This window comes from Schizophyllum commune, assembly GCF_000143185.2.
Source record: "Schizophyllum commune H4-8 unplaced genomic scaffold SCHCOscaffold_4, whole genome shotgun sequence".
Lineage (NCBI taxonomy): Eukaryota > Fungi > Basidiomycota > Agaricomycetes > Agaricales > Schizophyllaceae > Schizophyllum > Schizophyllum commune.
Window position 1 is genome coordinate 2,896,919 of NW_026089541.1, and position 14,987 is coordinate 2,911,905.

The window sequence follows — 14,987 nt, forward strand, 5'->3', positions numbered from 1 at the left end:
CACCGCCGAGCATTTATTCGAGCTGGGAAGCTCGCACGAGTGGCAAGGCGATTTTTTTCGGGCTAAAAATATGCTTAAAAAGATGCTGAAAAAGGCGCTCAAAAAGATGTTGTTTTTGCACCGAAAAAGTGCGTGTTTTCAGGGTCAAAAAGGTGTCGAAAAAGACTGTCTTATGAAGCATCTTTTCGCCACTGAAAAGGCGCCTCAAAAGTGCGTCTTTTTGCCACCAAACGGAGAATCTTTTTGTCTCTCATTTTCATGCGGAAAACACCATCTTTTTACGCCCAAAAAGACGATGTGTGCCTTTTCAGCTGTCAAAAGACCGTCTTTTTGGCCAGAGCGCCTTTTTACCTGTAGAACAATTGTATTTTTTGCGCCAAAAAGGGACGCAAAAAGTGAGTCTTTTTTATGGCAAAAAGACGCATTTTTGAGGCGCCTTTTCAGTGGCGAAAAGATGCTTCAAAAGACAGTCTTTTTCGACACCTTTTTGACCCTGAAAACACGCACTTTTTCGGTGCAAAAACAACATCTTTTTGAGCGCCTTTTTCAGCATCTTTTTAAGCATATTTTTAGCCCGAAAAAAATCGCCTTGCCACTCGTGTCGGTAAGCTAGAGAGTCTTTATGGACGTGAGATAAGCGGAGCACCAACGTTGCAAGGCAAGACCGCAGGTGGTCTTCAATAAATTAGTTGACGGAGAGTCAACGGACTCAACAGAGGCTTTTCTTTTCAATTCCCAAAAATGGACGAGCCCACATGGGAAAGAAGCGCACGTGGTCCGGCCAACTGGCCATACCTGAGGCTTTACCTCTCCTTAACCTCTCCTGCGGATAGCTAATTCTGGGAACTTGGACTATAGCAATACCTTAGTCTCCTTAGCCACAGGTCTCAACCTGCTTCTGTCTTCTGCTTGAAATGACTTGGTTCCCGACTGGAGAGAGGAAGTATGGAATCCATTTCGCATCGTACTCATTATCCTCGCCTCCAGGGCAATACAACCGCGAACTCTGATTCAGGTCATCCCAAACTTGATGATTGTGGGTCGCGCTGCAGGAGTACATTCAGCCTCAAAATATTGCATCACTGTATTGGTCGAGCTGAACAACGAAGGTACAGGACTCCACTATTCGTCTGTTTCCCCTGCCCAGCCTGAGCCGTGCTCATATCCTTGACAGGATGTCACCTTCTGACGCTGTACGAGCGTCACTTTCCTGAGTGTCCACCGAAGTCCGAGCAAAGCCGTCTGGTCGAGTCCAGCTGCGACACAAGATTGGAAAACTTCAACCTCTGAACGTGACTAGCCCGTCGTTGCGCAATCAGGTACCTCCCATTTTCCCGATATCTTGCTCGCCATAACAGTCTCTTCGGTCGACATGATGGAATCTGTGCCTTGGAAGGAGCGTATCGTCTTGCAAATATCGGCTTTGTTGCCTTTCTAGGCATCTTCCTTCAAGACCCTTTCGGGCGTCTCAAGCGTTAAGTTCAACGTCTCTCTATCAACACGCTGGATGGAAGTGCTATCGCCCATTGATGTGACCATCAGGCGCCCTTGCCTTCGCACACATGGGTTTCGCGGGCCTCTGACCCTTCGACGGCCCTTGCAATCGCGTCATCGTCCCGTTCGATGGCGCCCGCCACATTCGCCCTCCGCGAGCCTTACCTCACGCCGATCACTTTCCCGACGATCCACTATGCCCTCGGCCTGCACAATCATCTCTCCAGCCCACACGCGATGCGTCGATATATCCTGCCAAGAGGCGCGATAGGCACTCGCGCGATCATACGCCAGAAGCCCACTGGATAGCGGGATGCAGGTACACTAGGGAGTATAATACCCGCGAAGGAAGTCCACTGGGTTCTTCGTGTGCTCTCCTCCGCATCTGCCCCTTATCCCGCCATGGCCACCGAGGACGCCCTGCCCACGCTGCCCCAGCGCCCAGAGGTCGCTCGCGAGCTCACCGACCTCTCCCTGGACGAGAAGCTCGACGAGAAGCACGATGGCAGTATCAACAAGGAGACTTTCGACCCCGAGACGTTCGACAGCGTCCCGGACCGCGGGCGCGTCGTCACCACCGGTCGCGACGTCTCGCACTACGTCGTTGACTTGCGCGATGACGGCGATCCTGCGCTTACCTTTCGATCCCTCGTACTCGGTACGGTCATCGCGGGTTTGGGTGCGGCGCTCTGCCAGATCTACATCTTCAAGCCGGTCACGGTCTCGGTGTCGTCGGTCTTCTTGCTCCTGCTCATCTACTCCATCGGCAACGCCTGGGCGGCCTTTCTACCCAAACGCTCCCTGGTGAAGGGAACCCGCTTCGAGCACCTAGGAGGTGTCATCGACTTCATCAATCCGGGGCCATTCAGGATCAAGGAGGTATGTGGCTTTGATTTCTATGTTCTTTTCGTACACTATCCTGATTCCTCAGCATGTTGTCGCGACCCTCGTTGCTTCTACGGCGGCTGGAGGCGCGACGTCCGTTAACAACTTCGCGGTGCAGCGGGTGAGTCGGCCGGAACTACTTTCACAGCATCGACTTAACCTCACGCCAGCTCTACTATGACACCAATGTCGGCGCGCTAACCGCCATCTTCGCAACCTTCTCCACGTTGTGCTTCGGGTGAGGCCTGCATAGCTTCTCTAGACTCGTCAGCTGAATCCCTCTCAGCATGGGCCTCGTCGGTATCCTGCGACCTCTGACGGTGTACCCCTCCGAGATGGTGTACTGGCAAAGCCTGCCACAAGTCACTGTCTTCCAAGGTACGCATCACCTATCTATAGCTATTTGCTCCCACTCACATCATCTTCAGCCCTCCACTTCAACCGGCACGACAACACGAAGCGCGTCCGGCTCTTCTGGATCGGCTTCGCCGTTATGTTTGCCTACGAGGTCATCCCCGCCTACATCTTCCCGCTGCTCAACTCCGTGTCTATCTTCTGCCTGTCCTCGCAGCACGCGAGCACGGCGACGAGGAACATATTCACGAATATCTTCGGCGGAGGCAACGCGAATGAGGGCCTTGGGTTGCTCAACTTCAGCTTCGACTGGCAATACCTTGGATCGCACTACATGGCGCTGCCGCTCACGCAGCAAGGTGCGTTGCATGCTCAGACAGATTGACCGAACTCAGCTCACTTCACATTGCAGTCAACGCCTGGATTGGCTACGCGCTCTGCTATATCATCATCGCGGCCATCTACTACTCGAATGCGTGGGACGTACGTGGCCAGCTTATTGCTCCCGCTGTATCCGTGTCCTGACTCCGCGCCAGTCCAAGAACTACAAGATGCTGTCTACTTCGATCTTCAATTCCAACGGTACCGTGTACAACCAAGCCGCCGTCTTCGGCAGCAACGGCGTCCTCAACGAGACCGCGCTCGAGGAGTTTGGCCTCCCGGCGATGACTGGTTCGAACGCGTGGTCTAACTTCGCTCAGAACCTCGGTGTGAGTGTCCGTGTCTTGCGCAAGGCAGCGCGCTGATGCTGACTGCCTGGCTCTAGATCGGCGCCCTCATCGCCCACGTTACCCTCTTTTGGAGCGGTGATATGGTCGACGCGATTCGCTCGTTCCGCGCGGACAACAAGAAGCAAAATGACGACCCGCACTTCATCGCTATGCAGAAGTACAAGGAGGCCCCGTGAGTTTCTTGCAACTCAACCTTCGTTGTGTCACTAAGGCTTATCATGTGGATAGGTGGTACTGGTACTTCGCGCTGCTGGTGCTCGCCTTCGTTGCCGGTATGGGAAATCTCATCTTCGTTTGGAGAGTGACTGATCGTCGTCTAGGCTTGATCGTCTGCATCAAGGGAGAAACCTCGCTGCCTTGGTGGTCCTTTATCGTCTCCCTCGCGGTCGGCGCCTTCATCACAGTAAGTTGCCCCGTCAGCGCACTTGGCTTTCTTGCTGACCAGAATGTAGCCGTTCTCTACGATCCTGTACGGACGCATGGGGACTGGCATTGGTACGCTGCGGTCCTATGGCTTGAAGACTCTGTTCCGACGCCCACCCAGCGACGAACAATCTCATGAAGATGATTCCCGGCGCTCTCAACCCCGGGAAGCCAGTTGCTAACCTCTATGTACGTTGCCCTCCCTGAGTATAACGGTGTGATATACTCAAAGATTTTCTAGTTCTCCATGTGGAGTCACGACGTCGTTGCTACGTCCATCGGTCTCGCGGCTGACCTGAAGACCGGCCAGTACACGAAGGTCCCTCCGCGTGTTATGTTCCTCACCCAGCTTTGGGGCTGCATATTGGGCGCCATCGTCAACTATGGTGAGCGCTGCTTTCTGATTCCCAACAATCTACTCTCTAACACTTCGATAGTCGTCATGGTCAGCATCGTCGACTCTCAGCGCGAGGTCCTACTCGACGCCTCGGGCACCAATGTGTGGAGCGGACAGACTATCCAGAGTCTGAACTCGCAAGCTGTCACCTGGTCGCTCGCGCATCAGCTTTACAGCTCCTCGGGGCCGTACGTGATCGTCCCGCTCGGTCTTGCAATCGGGCTTTTCCCGCCCATTGTTCAGTGGCTTTTGTCGAAGGTATGCTTGCTGTGCATGCCTATGATATCCTTGACTCATCTCCATCTCAGCGCTGGCCCGTCATCAAGGGCGTCAAGGTCGAGTCCGTCATCCTGCCCATCATCTTCAACGTGAGTGATGCTGGGTACTATTCACTGCAGTCGCTAACGCACCTCTCAGTACGCGCAGACGATGTCGAAGGGCATCACGTCGTATGTCTCGACGGGCATCTGCATTGGCCTCGTCTCGCAACTATGGCTGCGCCAATATCACCCGGTATGGTACCGCAAGTACAACTTCATCCTCGGAGGCGCGTTCGACGGCGGTGCCCAAGTCATGATCTTTATTCTATCTTTCGCGTACGTCTGCCGTACTCGTCTTTTTTGGAAGTCCCGCTGACGTGCGTGCAGTGTATTTGGTGCGAGCGGAACCGAGCGGCCGTTCCCTACTGTGAGTTGCTCCTTTCGTATGTGTCTCGAGCTACTCACTAACTACTCTGTATAGTGGGCCGGTAACCCAGCCAAGGGCAACATTGACTACTGTAATGGAAATGGTGTATTGTCTACGAAGAAGTAATCTGGGACCTCCAGATGTCGCGCTCCCCCTCGCCCATGATCCTTGTGTATTCTCTGTGTACTGTTACGGGCATTACGATACGAACACGCATCATTTCACGAATTATCTCTGCGTGTGCATGGTCCCCTGACGTTGTGCAGGTTGAGCAGGCTCTGACTGACTCTCAGCTACGTTACGATGGTGCTTACAATTTTATTCTACAGGGCACATGGCGGCGTTCAAGGTCGGTCACCTCCTGGACAGACGAAGTGGTCACCGATGCCATGACTGGCATGGATAAGAGCGGCGATCTCACAAGCGTTGTCGATCTACTCGCCACGGGCAAAGCACCACAAGGTCCGTCCGGGACGTCGAAGGACGTCTACAGCACATTGAAGTTGACGTCCGACAATATCCAACTGTTCGTCGCGCAATCAAGGACGCTTCCTTTCGCACTCGTCAAAATGGTCTTTCCTACATAGAGAGTGCCTGGAAGAGACTCGGAACATGCGTTGTGGGCGTCCGACTTCTTCTTGCCTTTTTGGGAAATATATCCCTTGGTCTAAACCAGTATCGCCGGTCGGGGTCCCGAGCGTACGTGTCTTTCCTGGGCGTGCGGCGTCGAAGTTCTGCTGCTTATTGAAAAAGTCACCAGGCCCCGTCCCATGCGCATGGTCACCACCGAGTCCCGACCTCTGACGGTTCCTTGCAATCGCGCCATTACCCTTTCCTATGGTGCCCGACGTGCTTGCCCTCAGCATGCCATCGTTCTCACCGATCACATCCTACACGGTCCGGTACGCCCTCGGCCTGCGCAATCGACTCTGCAAACAACTCACAAGCAGCGCGTCGGTATATCCAGCGCAAGCTCCGAACAAGTGACTTTCAAACCGAGTGGCACTCAGGTGCTGGCGCCATCATACGCAAGAAGGCGTCTGCATAGCGGGACGGGATACACTCCGGAGTATATTACCGTCATGAGAAGCGTCGGATCTTCGTGTGCTCTCTTCTGCGGCAGCACCAGCATCGCTCATCGACCGCCATGGCCACCGAGGACGCTCTCCCCAAGCTCCCGCATCGCCCAGAGCCAGCTCGCGAGAAGACCGATGGGTCCCTCGACGAGAAGCTCAATAACAAGCGCGAAGGATCTCAAGATGAGCCCTTCGAACTGGAGACGCAGGCGCAGCTCGATCGGCAGCACGTCGTGACGACTGGGCAGGACGTCTCGCGCTACGTCGTCGACCTGCGCGACGATGGGGACCCTGCGCTCACCTTCCGGTCGCTCGTACTCGGCACCGTCATAGCCGGACTGGGTGCGGCCCTCTGTCAAATATACATCTTCAAGCCCGTTCTGGTATCGGTGTCTACGGTCTTTCTGTTGCTCCTCATATACTGCATCGGTAACGCATGGGCGGTGTTTCTACCAAAGCGGTCCCTCGTCAAGGGAACTCGATTCGAACGCTACGGCGGCATCATCGAGTTCATCAATCCGGGTCCGTTCATGATCAAGGAGGTGCGTGATTCGACAGAATGGCAGCGACGATCATTGACCGAGATCTTCAGCATGTGGTTTCTACCCTCGTCGCGTCAACAGCCGCGTATGGGGCGACATCGGTCAACAACTTCGCCGTACAGCGAGTGAGTGGATCATCTACTCATTATCTTCATTAGAGTGGGACTGACCTGCTCCTAGCTTTACTATGACACCCATGTCGGCCCCTTGACGGCCGTTTTTGCCACATTCTCGACGCTGACTTTCGGGTGAGTCCCGTGTACTGTGCGCTTGTCTATCTTGCTGATGTTTAATCCTATAGTATGGGCCTCGTCGGCATCTTGCGACCTCTCACCGTGTACCCCGCTGAGATGGTATATTGGAGCAACCTTCCGCAAGTGACCGTCTTCCAAGGTTCGCACTACCTTCCTCTCACCACACTCCTTGCACTTACCCACCGCCTTAGCCCTGCACTTCAACCGCCACGAAAGCACCAAGCGCGTCCGCGTCTTCTGGTGGGGCTTCACAATCATGTTCATCTACGAGCTCTTCCCCGCGTACATCTTCCCCCTCCTTAACTCCGTCTCCATCTTCTGCCTCGCGTCGCAGAAGGCGAGGCCGTCGACGCGGGACGTGTTTACCAATATCTTCGGAGGCGGGAACGCAAACGAGGGTCTCGGGCTACTCAACTTCAGCTTCGATTGGCAGTACATCGGGTCGAACTACATGTCGTACCCTTTGCTGCAGCAAGGTATTGCAACGCTTGTTGTTCATTCTGAAACCGTCGCTGATGCACTGTCCTTCTAGCTAACTCCTGGATCGGCTTGGGGGCTTGCTATGTAATCATCGCAGCCATATACTACTCGGATGCGTGGGACGTGGGTGCCGTGTCCTTACAGCAGCCGCGTCACTTTTGCTGATTCTCTTCGTAGTCCAAGAACTACAAGATGCTCTCCACCTCGATCTTTAACCACAACGGCACCGTCTACGACCAGGCCGCCGTCTTCGGCAAGAACGGTATCCTCAACGAGACCGCCCTCGAGGAGTACGGCCTTCCAGCGATGACTGGCTCGAACGCCTGGGCTAACTTTGCGCAGAACCTTGCTGTACGTGCTAGCACATCTCATAGATTTCTGCTTGGCTGACATATGTTTATTGCACGCCAGATCGGCGCCCTCATCGCCCACGTCACTCTGTTCTGGAGCGGCGACATGCGCGACGCTGTCCTCCACTTCCGCGACGGGAAGAAGACGAACGACGACCCGCACTACCTCGCCATGCAAAAGTACAAGGAGGCGCCGTGGTGGTGGTACTTCATCCTCCTCTTTCTGGCTTTCATTGCTGGTACGTAGTGTGATCTCCACGCAGTCGTTCGTAGCTGACCGGTTCACAGGCTTAATCGTATGCATCAAGGGAGAGACCTCTCTGCCCTGGTGGTCGTACATCGTCTCTCTCGCTGTCGGCGCTTTCATCACGGTACGCGTTTACCCGCGCTGTTGCCTTGATATTTGCTGATGGTGCCATTCAGCCTTTCTCGACAATCTTATACGGGCGTATGGGCAACGGTATCGGTATGTCCGCGTTCGCAGCTGAGTTGGATCTTTATTTCTGATGACCTTCCAGCTACGAACAACCTCATGAAGATGATTCCTGGCGCCTTGAACCCAGGCAGGCCAGTCGCTAACCTTTACGTGCGTCCTCGACTGATCCATGTGGCGCCTTCACCCTGACACCTTCCTTAGTTCTCCATGTGGTCCCACGACGTTGTCTCCACCTCGATCGGCCTCGCAGGCGATCTGAAGGTCGGCCAATATACGAAGGTGCCGCCACGCGTAATGTTCCTCACCCAGCTATGGGGTTGCATCCTCGGGGCCATCGTAAACTATGGTGGGAATATCTTGTTGTCTAATTAATCCTTCGAAAAGGCTGACTTTGTGAACAGTCGTCATGATCAGCATCGTTGATGCACAGCGCGAAGTCCTTCTCGACGCCTCTGGCACGAACGTCTGGAGTGGGCAGACGATCCAGAGCCTCAATTCGCAAGCGGTGACCTGGTCACTGGCAAAGGAGCTCTACAGCGCGTCTGGCCCGTATGTTATTGTGCCAATCGGCTTGGCCATTGGGCTCGTGCCACCTTTCATCCAGTGGCTCATCTCAAAGGTGCGTTGCCTCGATTTCTATGAGGAGGCGGTTCATTGACCTTGCCTTCGTAGCGCTGGCCCATGATCAAGGGCATCAAGGTTGAGTCTATCATCCTGCCCATTATCTTCAACGTGAGCGCGCTTACTTGGAATAATTTGTGGCACCAGCTAACGACTATCTACAGTACGCGCAGACAATGTCGAAGGGCATCACCTCGTATGTATCGACCAGTATTGTGATCGGTCTCGTCTCGCAACTGTGGTTGCGCCAGCACCACCCTGTCTGGTACCGCAAGTACAACTATATTCTTGGGGGCGCCTTCGACGGCGGGGCGCAGGTCATGGTGTTTATTCTCTCTTTCGCGTGAGTACTCTCCTTTCCAAGATCCCTGTAGCAGTACTGATTTCGGTTCAGGGTATTTGGCGCAAGTGGAGTCGAACGGCCTTTCCCTTCTGTGAGTGGCCGTCCTCTGTCAGCGATTTACGAAATGCTTACCCGTCCTCTCCTCTAGTGGGCTGGAAATCCTGCGAAAGGGAACGTTGACTATTGTAATGGCAACGGCGCGCTGGAGGCTTCATAGACAGTGAATAAGCCAGGCTTCCAGCGCTCCCTATATGTTTGTAACGTTGTATCTTTACTTGGGCGATCCATTATTCATCCACTGTGTTCTCTTCATCGATCCCATTGAGATGAGTCCCATGCATCCTCGGATTCCGAGCACAAGCCCCTCCCGCAACGTCCAAACCGCCGCAAGCGCGCCCGCCACCCGCCCGCCGCCGGAGGCAAACACTTTCTCTAATCAGCACAATGCACATCCCGCCTCGGACCCCGCGCCGCCTGATAAACGGATCATGCGCGGGCCGTGGGGAAGCCTATCATCGATATAAGGCCTCGGGAGGCGCTCGAGCGCAGATCAGCCGTCCGCCCCTCTGTACCTCGCTCAGCTCGTCACAAAATGCCCAAGGAAGCCGTCTTGACTCTGAACGCGCCGCCCCCGCTCCCGGGCATCTACTCGCAGGCGATCAAGGCCGGTGGGATGGTGTACTGCTCGGGCGCGGTCCCGATGGACGCGAAGACGGGCAAGCTGATCGACGGCGATGTGAAGGCGCACACGGTGAGTGGGGCGTGTTTAGGTGGGGGGATGGAGGCTGACGAGTACCTAGCACCAATGCATCAAGAACCTGAGCGCGATCCTGGAGGAGGCGGGCACGAGCCTGAACAACGTTGTAAAGGTTAACGTGTTCCTCTCGAACATGGTGCGTTATCCACCTCTTGAGCGCGCGATGGGTCGCTGATCACCTCGCAGGACGACTTCGCCGCCGTGAACGAGGTGTACAAGGAGTACTGGGGTGAAGTAAAGCCGTGCCGGACGTGCGTGGCGGTCAAGACGCTCCCTCTCAACACCGATGTTGAGATCGAGTGCATTGCAACCCAAAACTAAGAGGTGGAATGCGTATAGGGATATCTGAGCCTGTATCTTTAGCGGACGTACTTGGAATTCACCGTGTATCATGGCAGCACTCGTTGGACACCGATCGCCACCATCGCAAGCTCAAGGCCACTGCATTTACTGCGTCCCGGCCCTGAGGGTGCTCACCTGAATGGTCCTCAAACTCGACGACGACTGCAGGCTCATGTATCCAAATTCTCATTTCATTGCCGTCCACTGTCCCCTACCCTGCAAACTCATACTTCGGCAACCCCTTCACTCCCACCTTATACCTGAACATCTGCCCGCCATCATCGTCTGCTGCAGCGGTCGCAGACCGATCCCGCGCGCTCGCGATATACAGCTCATCGTAGTTCGGCCCGCCGAACGTCGTGCACGCCATGTTCTTCGCGGTAAACTTGATGGTTTTGGTCTGCTTGCCGGTCGGGTCGAAGCACATCACGCTGTGTGCGCCCCACATGGCTATCCAGAGGTTTCCGTGGAAACTGGGAAGAAGGAGAACATGAGCAGTGGGATGGAGAGAGGAGAAGGGAAGAACGCACTCTAGAACCATGCCATCTGGCTCACCGCCTGCTTCGCGACGGTCGATGAATATACGCTTATTGCTCAGGTTTCCAGTCGGGAGGTCAAAGTCGTACGCCCACACGATCTGCGAAACTGAGTCGTTGAGGTACACTGGGAACACCAAATCAGCTCTCGAGCACACTGAATCGCAACCCATGCACGCACTCGTCTTATTGTCCGGACTCCAACCGATCCCATTACCGCACGCCAGTCCAGATTCCATCTGCGTGAGCGTCCCATCAGGATCGTATCGCCAGAGTCGCCCGATGGGTGTGTAGTCCTTCGGGATATTCCCCGCGCCCCATGGCATGGCTTTCACGTCGATCTCCGCTAGCCAGAAGCGTCCTGCAGCGTCCACCCCACCATCGTTGAATCTCCGGATCCCCCGGTCGCTCGTCGGAATGATCTCCTTCACGATCTCGAGCTCTCCCGTGGCCTCGTCAAGGAATGCGACGCCCTGGTAGTACGCGCAGATGTACGATCCCGGGTGGTCGCGGCGGAAGAGCTGGACGGTGACGCTGTCGGCGAGCTTGAGCGTGCGTACTTCTCCTGCAGCATCACCAGTTTTGGGGTCGAGTTGGAGGATGTGGATTTCGGGAGGGTTGTCAAGGCAGTCATTCCAGTGAAGGGTGTTGTCCGAAGGCCGGAAGATGGGTGCTTCGCCGAGGACCATAGGAGGATCGAGCTTCAGCCATGGTCCACCGACCTCAATCTCGATGGTGCTTTCTGAACTCATGCTAGTGCTAGCGACGAAGGAGAGAGCAAGAGAGGCAGCTGCACCGGCGCTTGTGGGTCGGCATTGTCCTTGATCGCTATTTGAACAGGAGATGAGCAGGAGATAGGTTTATTTTAGTATCCGCCACGGTCCGAAGACCATGACCCGCGCTCGCCAGATAAGAGTCCGTCACTGAACGAGTCTCGGTGGGAGTGAATGCCGCGACGCCTCGGCCTTCGGCGGCCAATTTGAACGTACACGTGCGCTCCACGTGCGCGGCGTCGGGCCGCCGACCGCAGTCTCATGACATATCCGCGAACGGGAATTCCGTTCTTGAGCTCTTGATTCCAAGTAGCGCTGTGTGTGTCCTTGCCTCCGCTCCTCCAGGCTCCTCCGTATGCGATAGTTCTGCCCGCTTCCCCTTCCTTGCGTTCTTTACACCGAAATTTACTGCGTAACGACACTCTAACGACGCGAATACCTCGACTTTCGACATGGCACAAGCTGTGTACGATGAACATCCCCTCGAGCAGTACCTTAGAGGTGAGCATGGACGGCATGGTAGGTAACACTAAACTGACTTCACGCTCAGATGAGGTCGGCGAAGCTCCCGAGCTTATGCCAGGTGCCTCTGCCGAATTCCTTGACGACGAACGCGAATTCCTTGAGGGCGAGGATGCGGACGCGTTGACACCCCTCCAGACCTACGTGCTCGAGATCATAGAGGTGCGTAGCTGGCAAGGAGACTGGGAGCACGGGCTGACATCGCGCTTGACAGGTCGTGTCAAATCTCGCACAGCAGCTGAACGCGTCAAGTTCCCCTTCACCCTTCGTCGAGCGCTTCAAATACCATGTCATATCATCCTCCCTCCTATCCGAATCCGTCGCCTCCTCCTCTACCCGCCTACCGGGCTCGCCACCGCCGCCGCCCGGCAACCTCGAAGATGAGCCGCTACGCCTGAGTGGCGCCTCTCGCGAACCACGGCAATCCCTCACCGCGGTCATATCCTCAGATTATCCAGAATGGGTGGTGCCCGGAGGCATCGCGCTGCTCGCATGCCTTCTCTCCGCTGGCGCATACGCTCTGGTGATTCTCATATGCGCAGCTGCGGCGGCCGCGCTCTCGAGGAACCAAGACAACGCGGGGAGGCCAGATTATACAGCCGTACGTGTGATTATTATAGACAGCGATGATCGGCGCGCTCAGACCCTAGCAGACCCTGGACGCGATGAACGCCTTGGTGTCGGCGGGCAATATGTGGGATTCCGCGGTGTCGGAGGCCTTGCAGGCTATCGAGCGCGACGAGCAGAGGATGGTCACCAGCGCGTCATCGCCATCGACGACGCCGACGTCACCCCTCCGCGTCGCGCTCAACTCCTCCATGCACAGCACGCAAACCCAGTGCGATAACGTCCGGCAGTTGTTTGTCGCACTGACATCACCTACGGAACTCGCGCCACTTGCAGAGATGTATGCGCCATCCTCACCCTCGAGGCCACCGTACGCGGAGCTGCCCAATGTGGACCGTCCTCTGTCCCTGCCGACGCGCAAACGCACGAGTTCGCTGACAAGCTTGAAGCGCTCGACGTGGAATGGCTCGTACGCCGCGCTGGCAAATGCAGGAAGCCCGACGATGCAAGTGCTCACCCACCGGCAAAAGCGCCGTTCCGACTTGTCGTCTCTACTTCAGGTCAACGGTGGTGGCTCGCCGGTTAAGCCCCGCAGTGCTCCTGGTACGCCGAAGACGCCCAGGACTCCTACCACACCAAGCCTTGGCGGCGTGCAAGAAGAGGAAGCGGACCGAGCTGACGATAGCCCACATGGGTCCATCAGCAGCTTCGGCAGCGCGGCTCTTGATTTGCGTCGGAAACGGAGGAGTATGGGGCTCCAGACTCTAGGCCTGTCATCGTCGAGGAGTTCTTCGGCACTGGGCTCCACGCACCCTTTGTCTCTCATGTCGCTCACGAACTCCGTTCACGACGCCCTTGCGGCACGGCGATATGCCTGCGCACATCTTTTGGCGCTGCGTTTCGGCGACGATGAGGATGAGCTGTACTGGGAAGATGTGCGCTCAGTGATGAGCCTGCTGACGGGCACGCTCGCGGACACCACCGCCCGCTTGACGGAGGCATTCGAGGAGGTGGACACGCAGAAGCTCAGGGACGAGCAACCGACACCCACTCTCTGGGAAGGCGGCTCCAGCTTCGATGCCGGTAGCCGCCGCTCGAGCCTCAACCTGGAGTTCTTGAAGAAGCGGGTCAGCTGGAATATGGATGCACCCCGGTCCAGTGGGGGTGAGGTCAAGAACCGGCGGTCGTCGATGCTGCGGCATGCGATGAGCGGGTTTGCACCTACGCCGGGGCCGCTTGCGCGCTTTGCGGCGCATGTGCATGTGATCTCGTCGGCGCTGGACGATGCGCGCGAAGAGCTCGAGCGCACCGTCGCCGCGCTGAAGGAGGAAGAGGCCGGTGAGGCTTCACCGCAAGATTCCGAAGACGGCGAGCGGAAGGAGCATCCTGCCCTCGCTGCCTACGAGCGGTTGCGCCGAGAGCTTGGCCTCGCGCTTCGCGAGTGCGAGCGCGGGCGTGACCGCCTTCTTGACACGGTGTCGCCTCCCCCTCCGCCCCCAGCAGTTGGCGACGACAGCGAGGACATGCCCAACCTTACTCATGACCTCTCCGATGACTCTGACAAGCCCGAGCCAGCGGAGGAGGACATAGACCCCTATGGTGGCATCGCCGCCCACGAGCCCGATGGCGAGTACGTTGGCGCCGCGCCCGACTTCCGGGACGACGTCGCGGCAACGCTGATGGCGAACGCCCGGCTTACGCCTCCGGGCGCCGAGCAGGTCTTCGAGGATGACTCCGCGGCGACGATGGCGCGGCTGCGCGAGCGGCCGAAGCTGTCGCGTGAGGAGCGTATCAAGGCCGCTCGCGCTGCCCGGGAAAAAGCCAAGGAGGAGGGCTTGCCTTCCCCGCGCGGGTTCGGTCCCGGCGGTGAGGTTGTCCAGGAGCTGAAGGACGTGATCTGGAAAGTCGGTGAGCGCCGGCGGCGGTTGACGCTCGATACCCAGCCGAAGTCGCCCTCGCGTCCGTCGCGCTCGCCGCAGGACACGCCGTCGCCGGAGTACGAGGCTGCGCCTACGCCACCCCGCATGCGCTACGAGGACTATAGCTCGCGGATGTCGATCGTTCTCGATGACCTGCCGCGGATATCCCTCGACCTCCCTCAACGACGCCCCCAGATGCTGCCCACGCTGCACGAAGACTCACCCGTAATACCCCGGAGTGACCTTCCACGACTACCCACGCTCGAGGAGTTCGGATTTGGCCGGTCCTCAGAAGACTCGCAATAATAGGCGCATCGTACTAGTGGAGGCGCAGCATCATTACTCGCGCGCGCAGTCGGACTCAGCATACATCCTGGCAACCTCATTTACCTTCTCCCCCTTGGCACACATCGCATCACATACCTCTGGATCTCGAGCATCTTATTCCCTATTATCGTCGCATTCGCTATCTATCATCGGACTCCATGGATATCCCCT

The 14,987-nt window shown here is 56.7% G+C and overlaps 5 protein-coding genes across 5 annotated transcripts; 4 read left to right on the forward strand and 1 right to left on the reverse strand.

Annotated features, from left to right (window-relative positions):
* Nucleotides 1–1,896: 1,896 nt before the first annotated feature.
* On the forward strand, nt 1,897–5,097 carry SCHCODRAFT_02699535 (peptide transporter MTD1; the record flags this gene model as incomplete). The annotated part of the gene is made up of 18 exons (XM_050346932.1): nt 1,897–2,373; nt 2,426–2,500; nt 2,550–2,617; nt 2,666–2,757; nt 2,808–3,092; nt 3,146–3,216; nt 3,270–3,443; nt 3,500–3,636; nt 3,693–3,736; nt 3,785–3,867; nt 3,917–3,959; nt 4,009–4,076; nt 4,129–4,273; nt 4,325–4,542; nt 4,593–4,652; nt 4,702–4,880; nt 4,932–4,971; nt 5,026–5,097. The coding sequence occupies 18 exons, from the start codon at nt 1,897–1,899 to the stop codon at nt 5,095–5,097; spliced, it is 2,331 nt and encodes a 776-aa protein (XP_050201319.1).
* An 862-nt stretch (nt 5,098–5,959) lies between these two features.
* Nucleotides 5,960–9,393, forward strand: SCHCODRAFT_02573586 (peptide transporter MTD1). Its single transcript, XM_003032895.2, has 17 exons — nt 5,960–6,589; nt 6,640–6,714; nt 6,770–6,837; nt 6,891–6,982; nt 7,035–7,319; nt 7,376–7,446; nt 7,501–7,674; nt 7,735–7,912; nt 7,962–8,044; nt 8,097–8,139; nt 8,192–8,259; nt 8,311–8,455; nt 8,511–8,728; nt 8,782–8,841; nt 8,895–9,073; nt 9,125–9,164; nt 9,222–9,393. The coding sequence occupies exons 1-17, from the start codon at nt 6,119–6,121 to the stop codon at nt 9,288–9,290; spliced, it is 2,319 nt and encodes a 772-aa protein (XP_003032941.1). The 5' UTR covers nt 5,960–6,118; the 3' UTR covers nt 9,291–9,393.
* A 163-nt stretch (nt 9,394–9,556) lies between these two features.
* On the forward strand, nt 9,557–10,291 carry SCHCODRAFT_02620094 (YjgF-like protein). Its single transcript, XM_003032896.2, has 3 exons — nt 9,557–9,824; nt 9,874–9,966; nt 10,017–10,291. The coding sequence occupies exons 1-3, from the start codon at nt 9,666–9,668 to the stop codon at nt 10,149–10,151; spliced, it is 387 nt and encodes a 128-aa protein (XP_003032942.1). The 5' UTR covers nt 9,557–9,665; the 3' UTR covers nt 10,152–10,291.
* A 39-nt stretch (nt 10,292–10,330) lies between these two features.
* SCHCODRAFT_02620097 (uncharacterized protein) lies at nt 10,331–11,624 on the reverse strand. The gene is made up of 3 exons (XM_003033464.2): nt 10,890–11,624; nt 10,703–10,835; nt 10,331–10,645 (listed from the first exon to the last, which is right to left on the reverse strand). The coding sequence occupies exons 1-3, from the start codon at nt 11,458–11,460 to the stop codon at nt 10,384–10,386; spliced, it is 966 nt and encodes a 321-aa protein (XP_003033510.1). The 5' UTR covers nt 11,461–11,624; the 3' UTR covers nt 10,331–10,383.
* Nucleotides 11,625–11,933: 309 nt separating this feature from the next.
* Nucleotides 11,934–14,795, forward strand: SCHCODRAFT_02598611 (uncharacterized protein; the record flags this gene model as incomplete). The annotated part of the gene is made up of 4 exons (XM_003032897.2): nt 11,934–11,982; nt 12,032–12,165; nt 12,218–12,604; nt 12,657–14,795. 4 exons carry the CDS (start codon nt 11,934–11,936, stop codon nt 14,793–14,795), a joined length of 2,709 nt encoding a protein of 902 aa, XP_003032943.1.
* Nucleotides 14,796–14,987: the final 192 nt, after the last annotated feature.

Coding starts and splice junctions, on each gene's coding strand:
- SCHCODRAFT_02620094 (XM_003032896.2), top strand. CDS start 9,666: ATGCCCAAGGAAGCCGTCTTGACTCTGAACGCGCCGCCCCCGCTCCCG. Junction 9,825..9,873: donor GCGATGTGAAGGCGCACACG/GTGAGTGGGGCG, acceptor ACGAGTACCTAG/CACCAATGCATCAAGAACCT. Junction 9,967..10,016: donor ACGTGTTCCTCTCGAACATG/GTGCGTTATCCA, acceptor ATCACCTCGCAG/GACGACTTCGCCGCCGTGAA.
- SCHCODRAFT_02573586 (XM_003032895.2), top strand. CDS start 6,119: ATGGCCACCGAGGACGCTCTCCCCAAGCTCCCGCATCGCCCAGAGCCA. Junction 8,729..8,781: donor TCCAGTGGCTCATCTCAAAG/GTGCGTTGCCTC, acceptor TTGCCTTCGTAG/CGCTGGCCCATGATCAAGGG. Junction 9,165..9,221: donor TCGAACGGCCTTTCCCTTCT/GTGAGTGGCCGT, acceptor CCTCTCCTCTAG/TGGGCTGGAAATCCTGCGAA.
- SCHCODRAFT_02620097 (XM_003033464.2), bottom strand. CDS start 11,460: ATGAGTTCAGAAAGCACCATCGAGATTGAGGTCGGTGGACCATGGCTG. Junction 10,836..10,889: donor GAGTCCGGACAATAAGACGA/GTGCGTGCATGG, acceptor TGGTGTTCCCAG/TGTACCTCAACGACTCAGTT. Junction 10,646..10,702: donor CCAGATGGCATGGTTCTAGA/GTGCGTTCTTCC, acceptor CCTTCTTCCCAG/TTTCCACGGAAACCTCTGGA.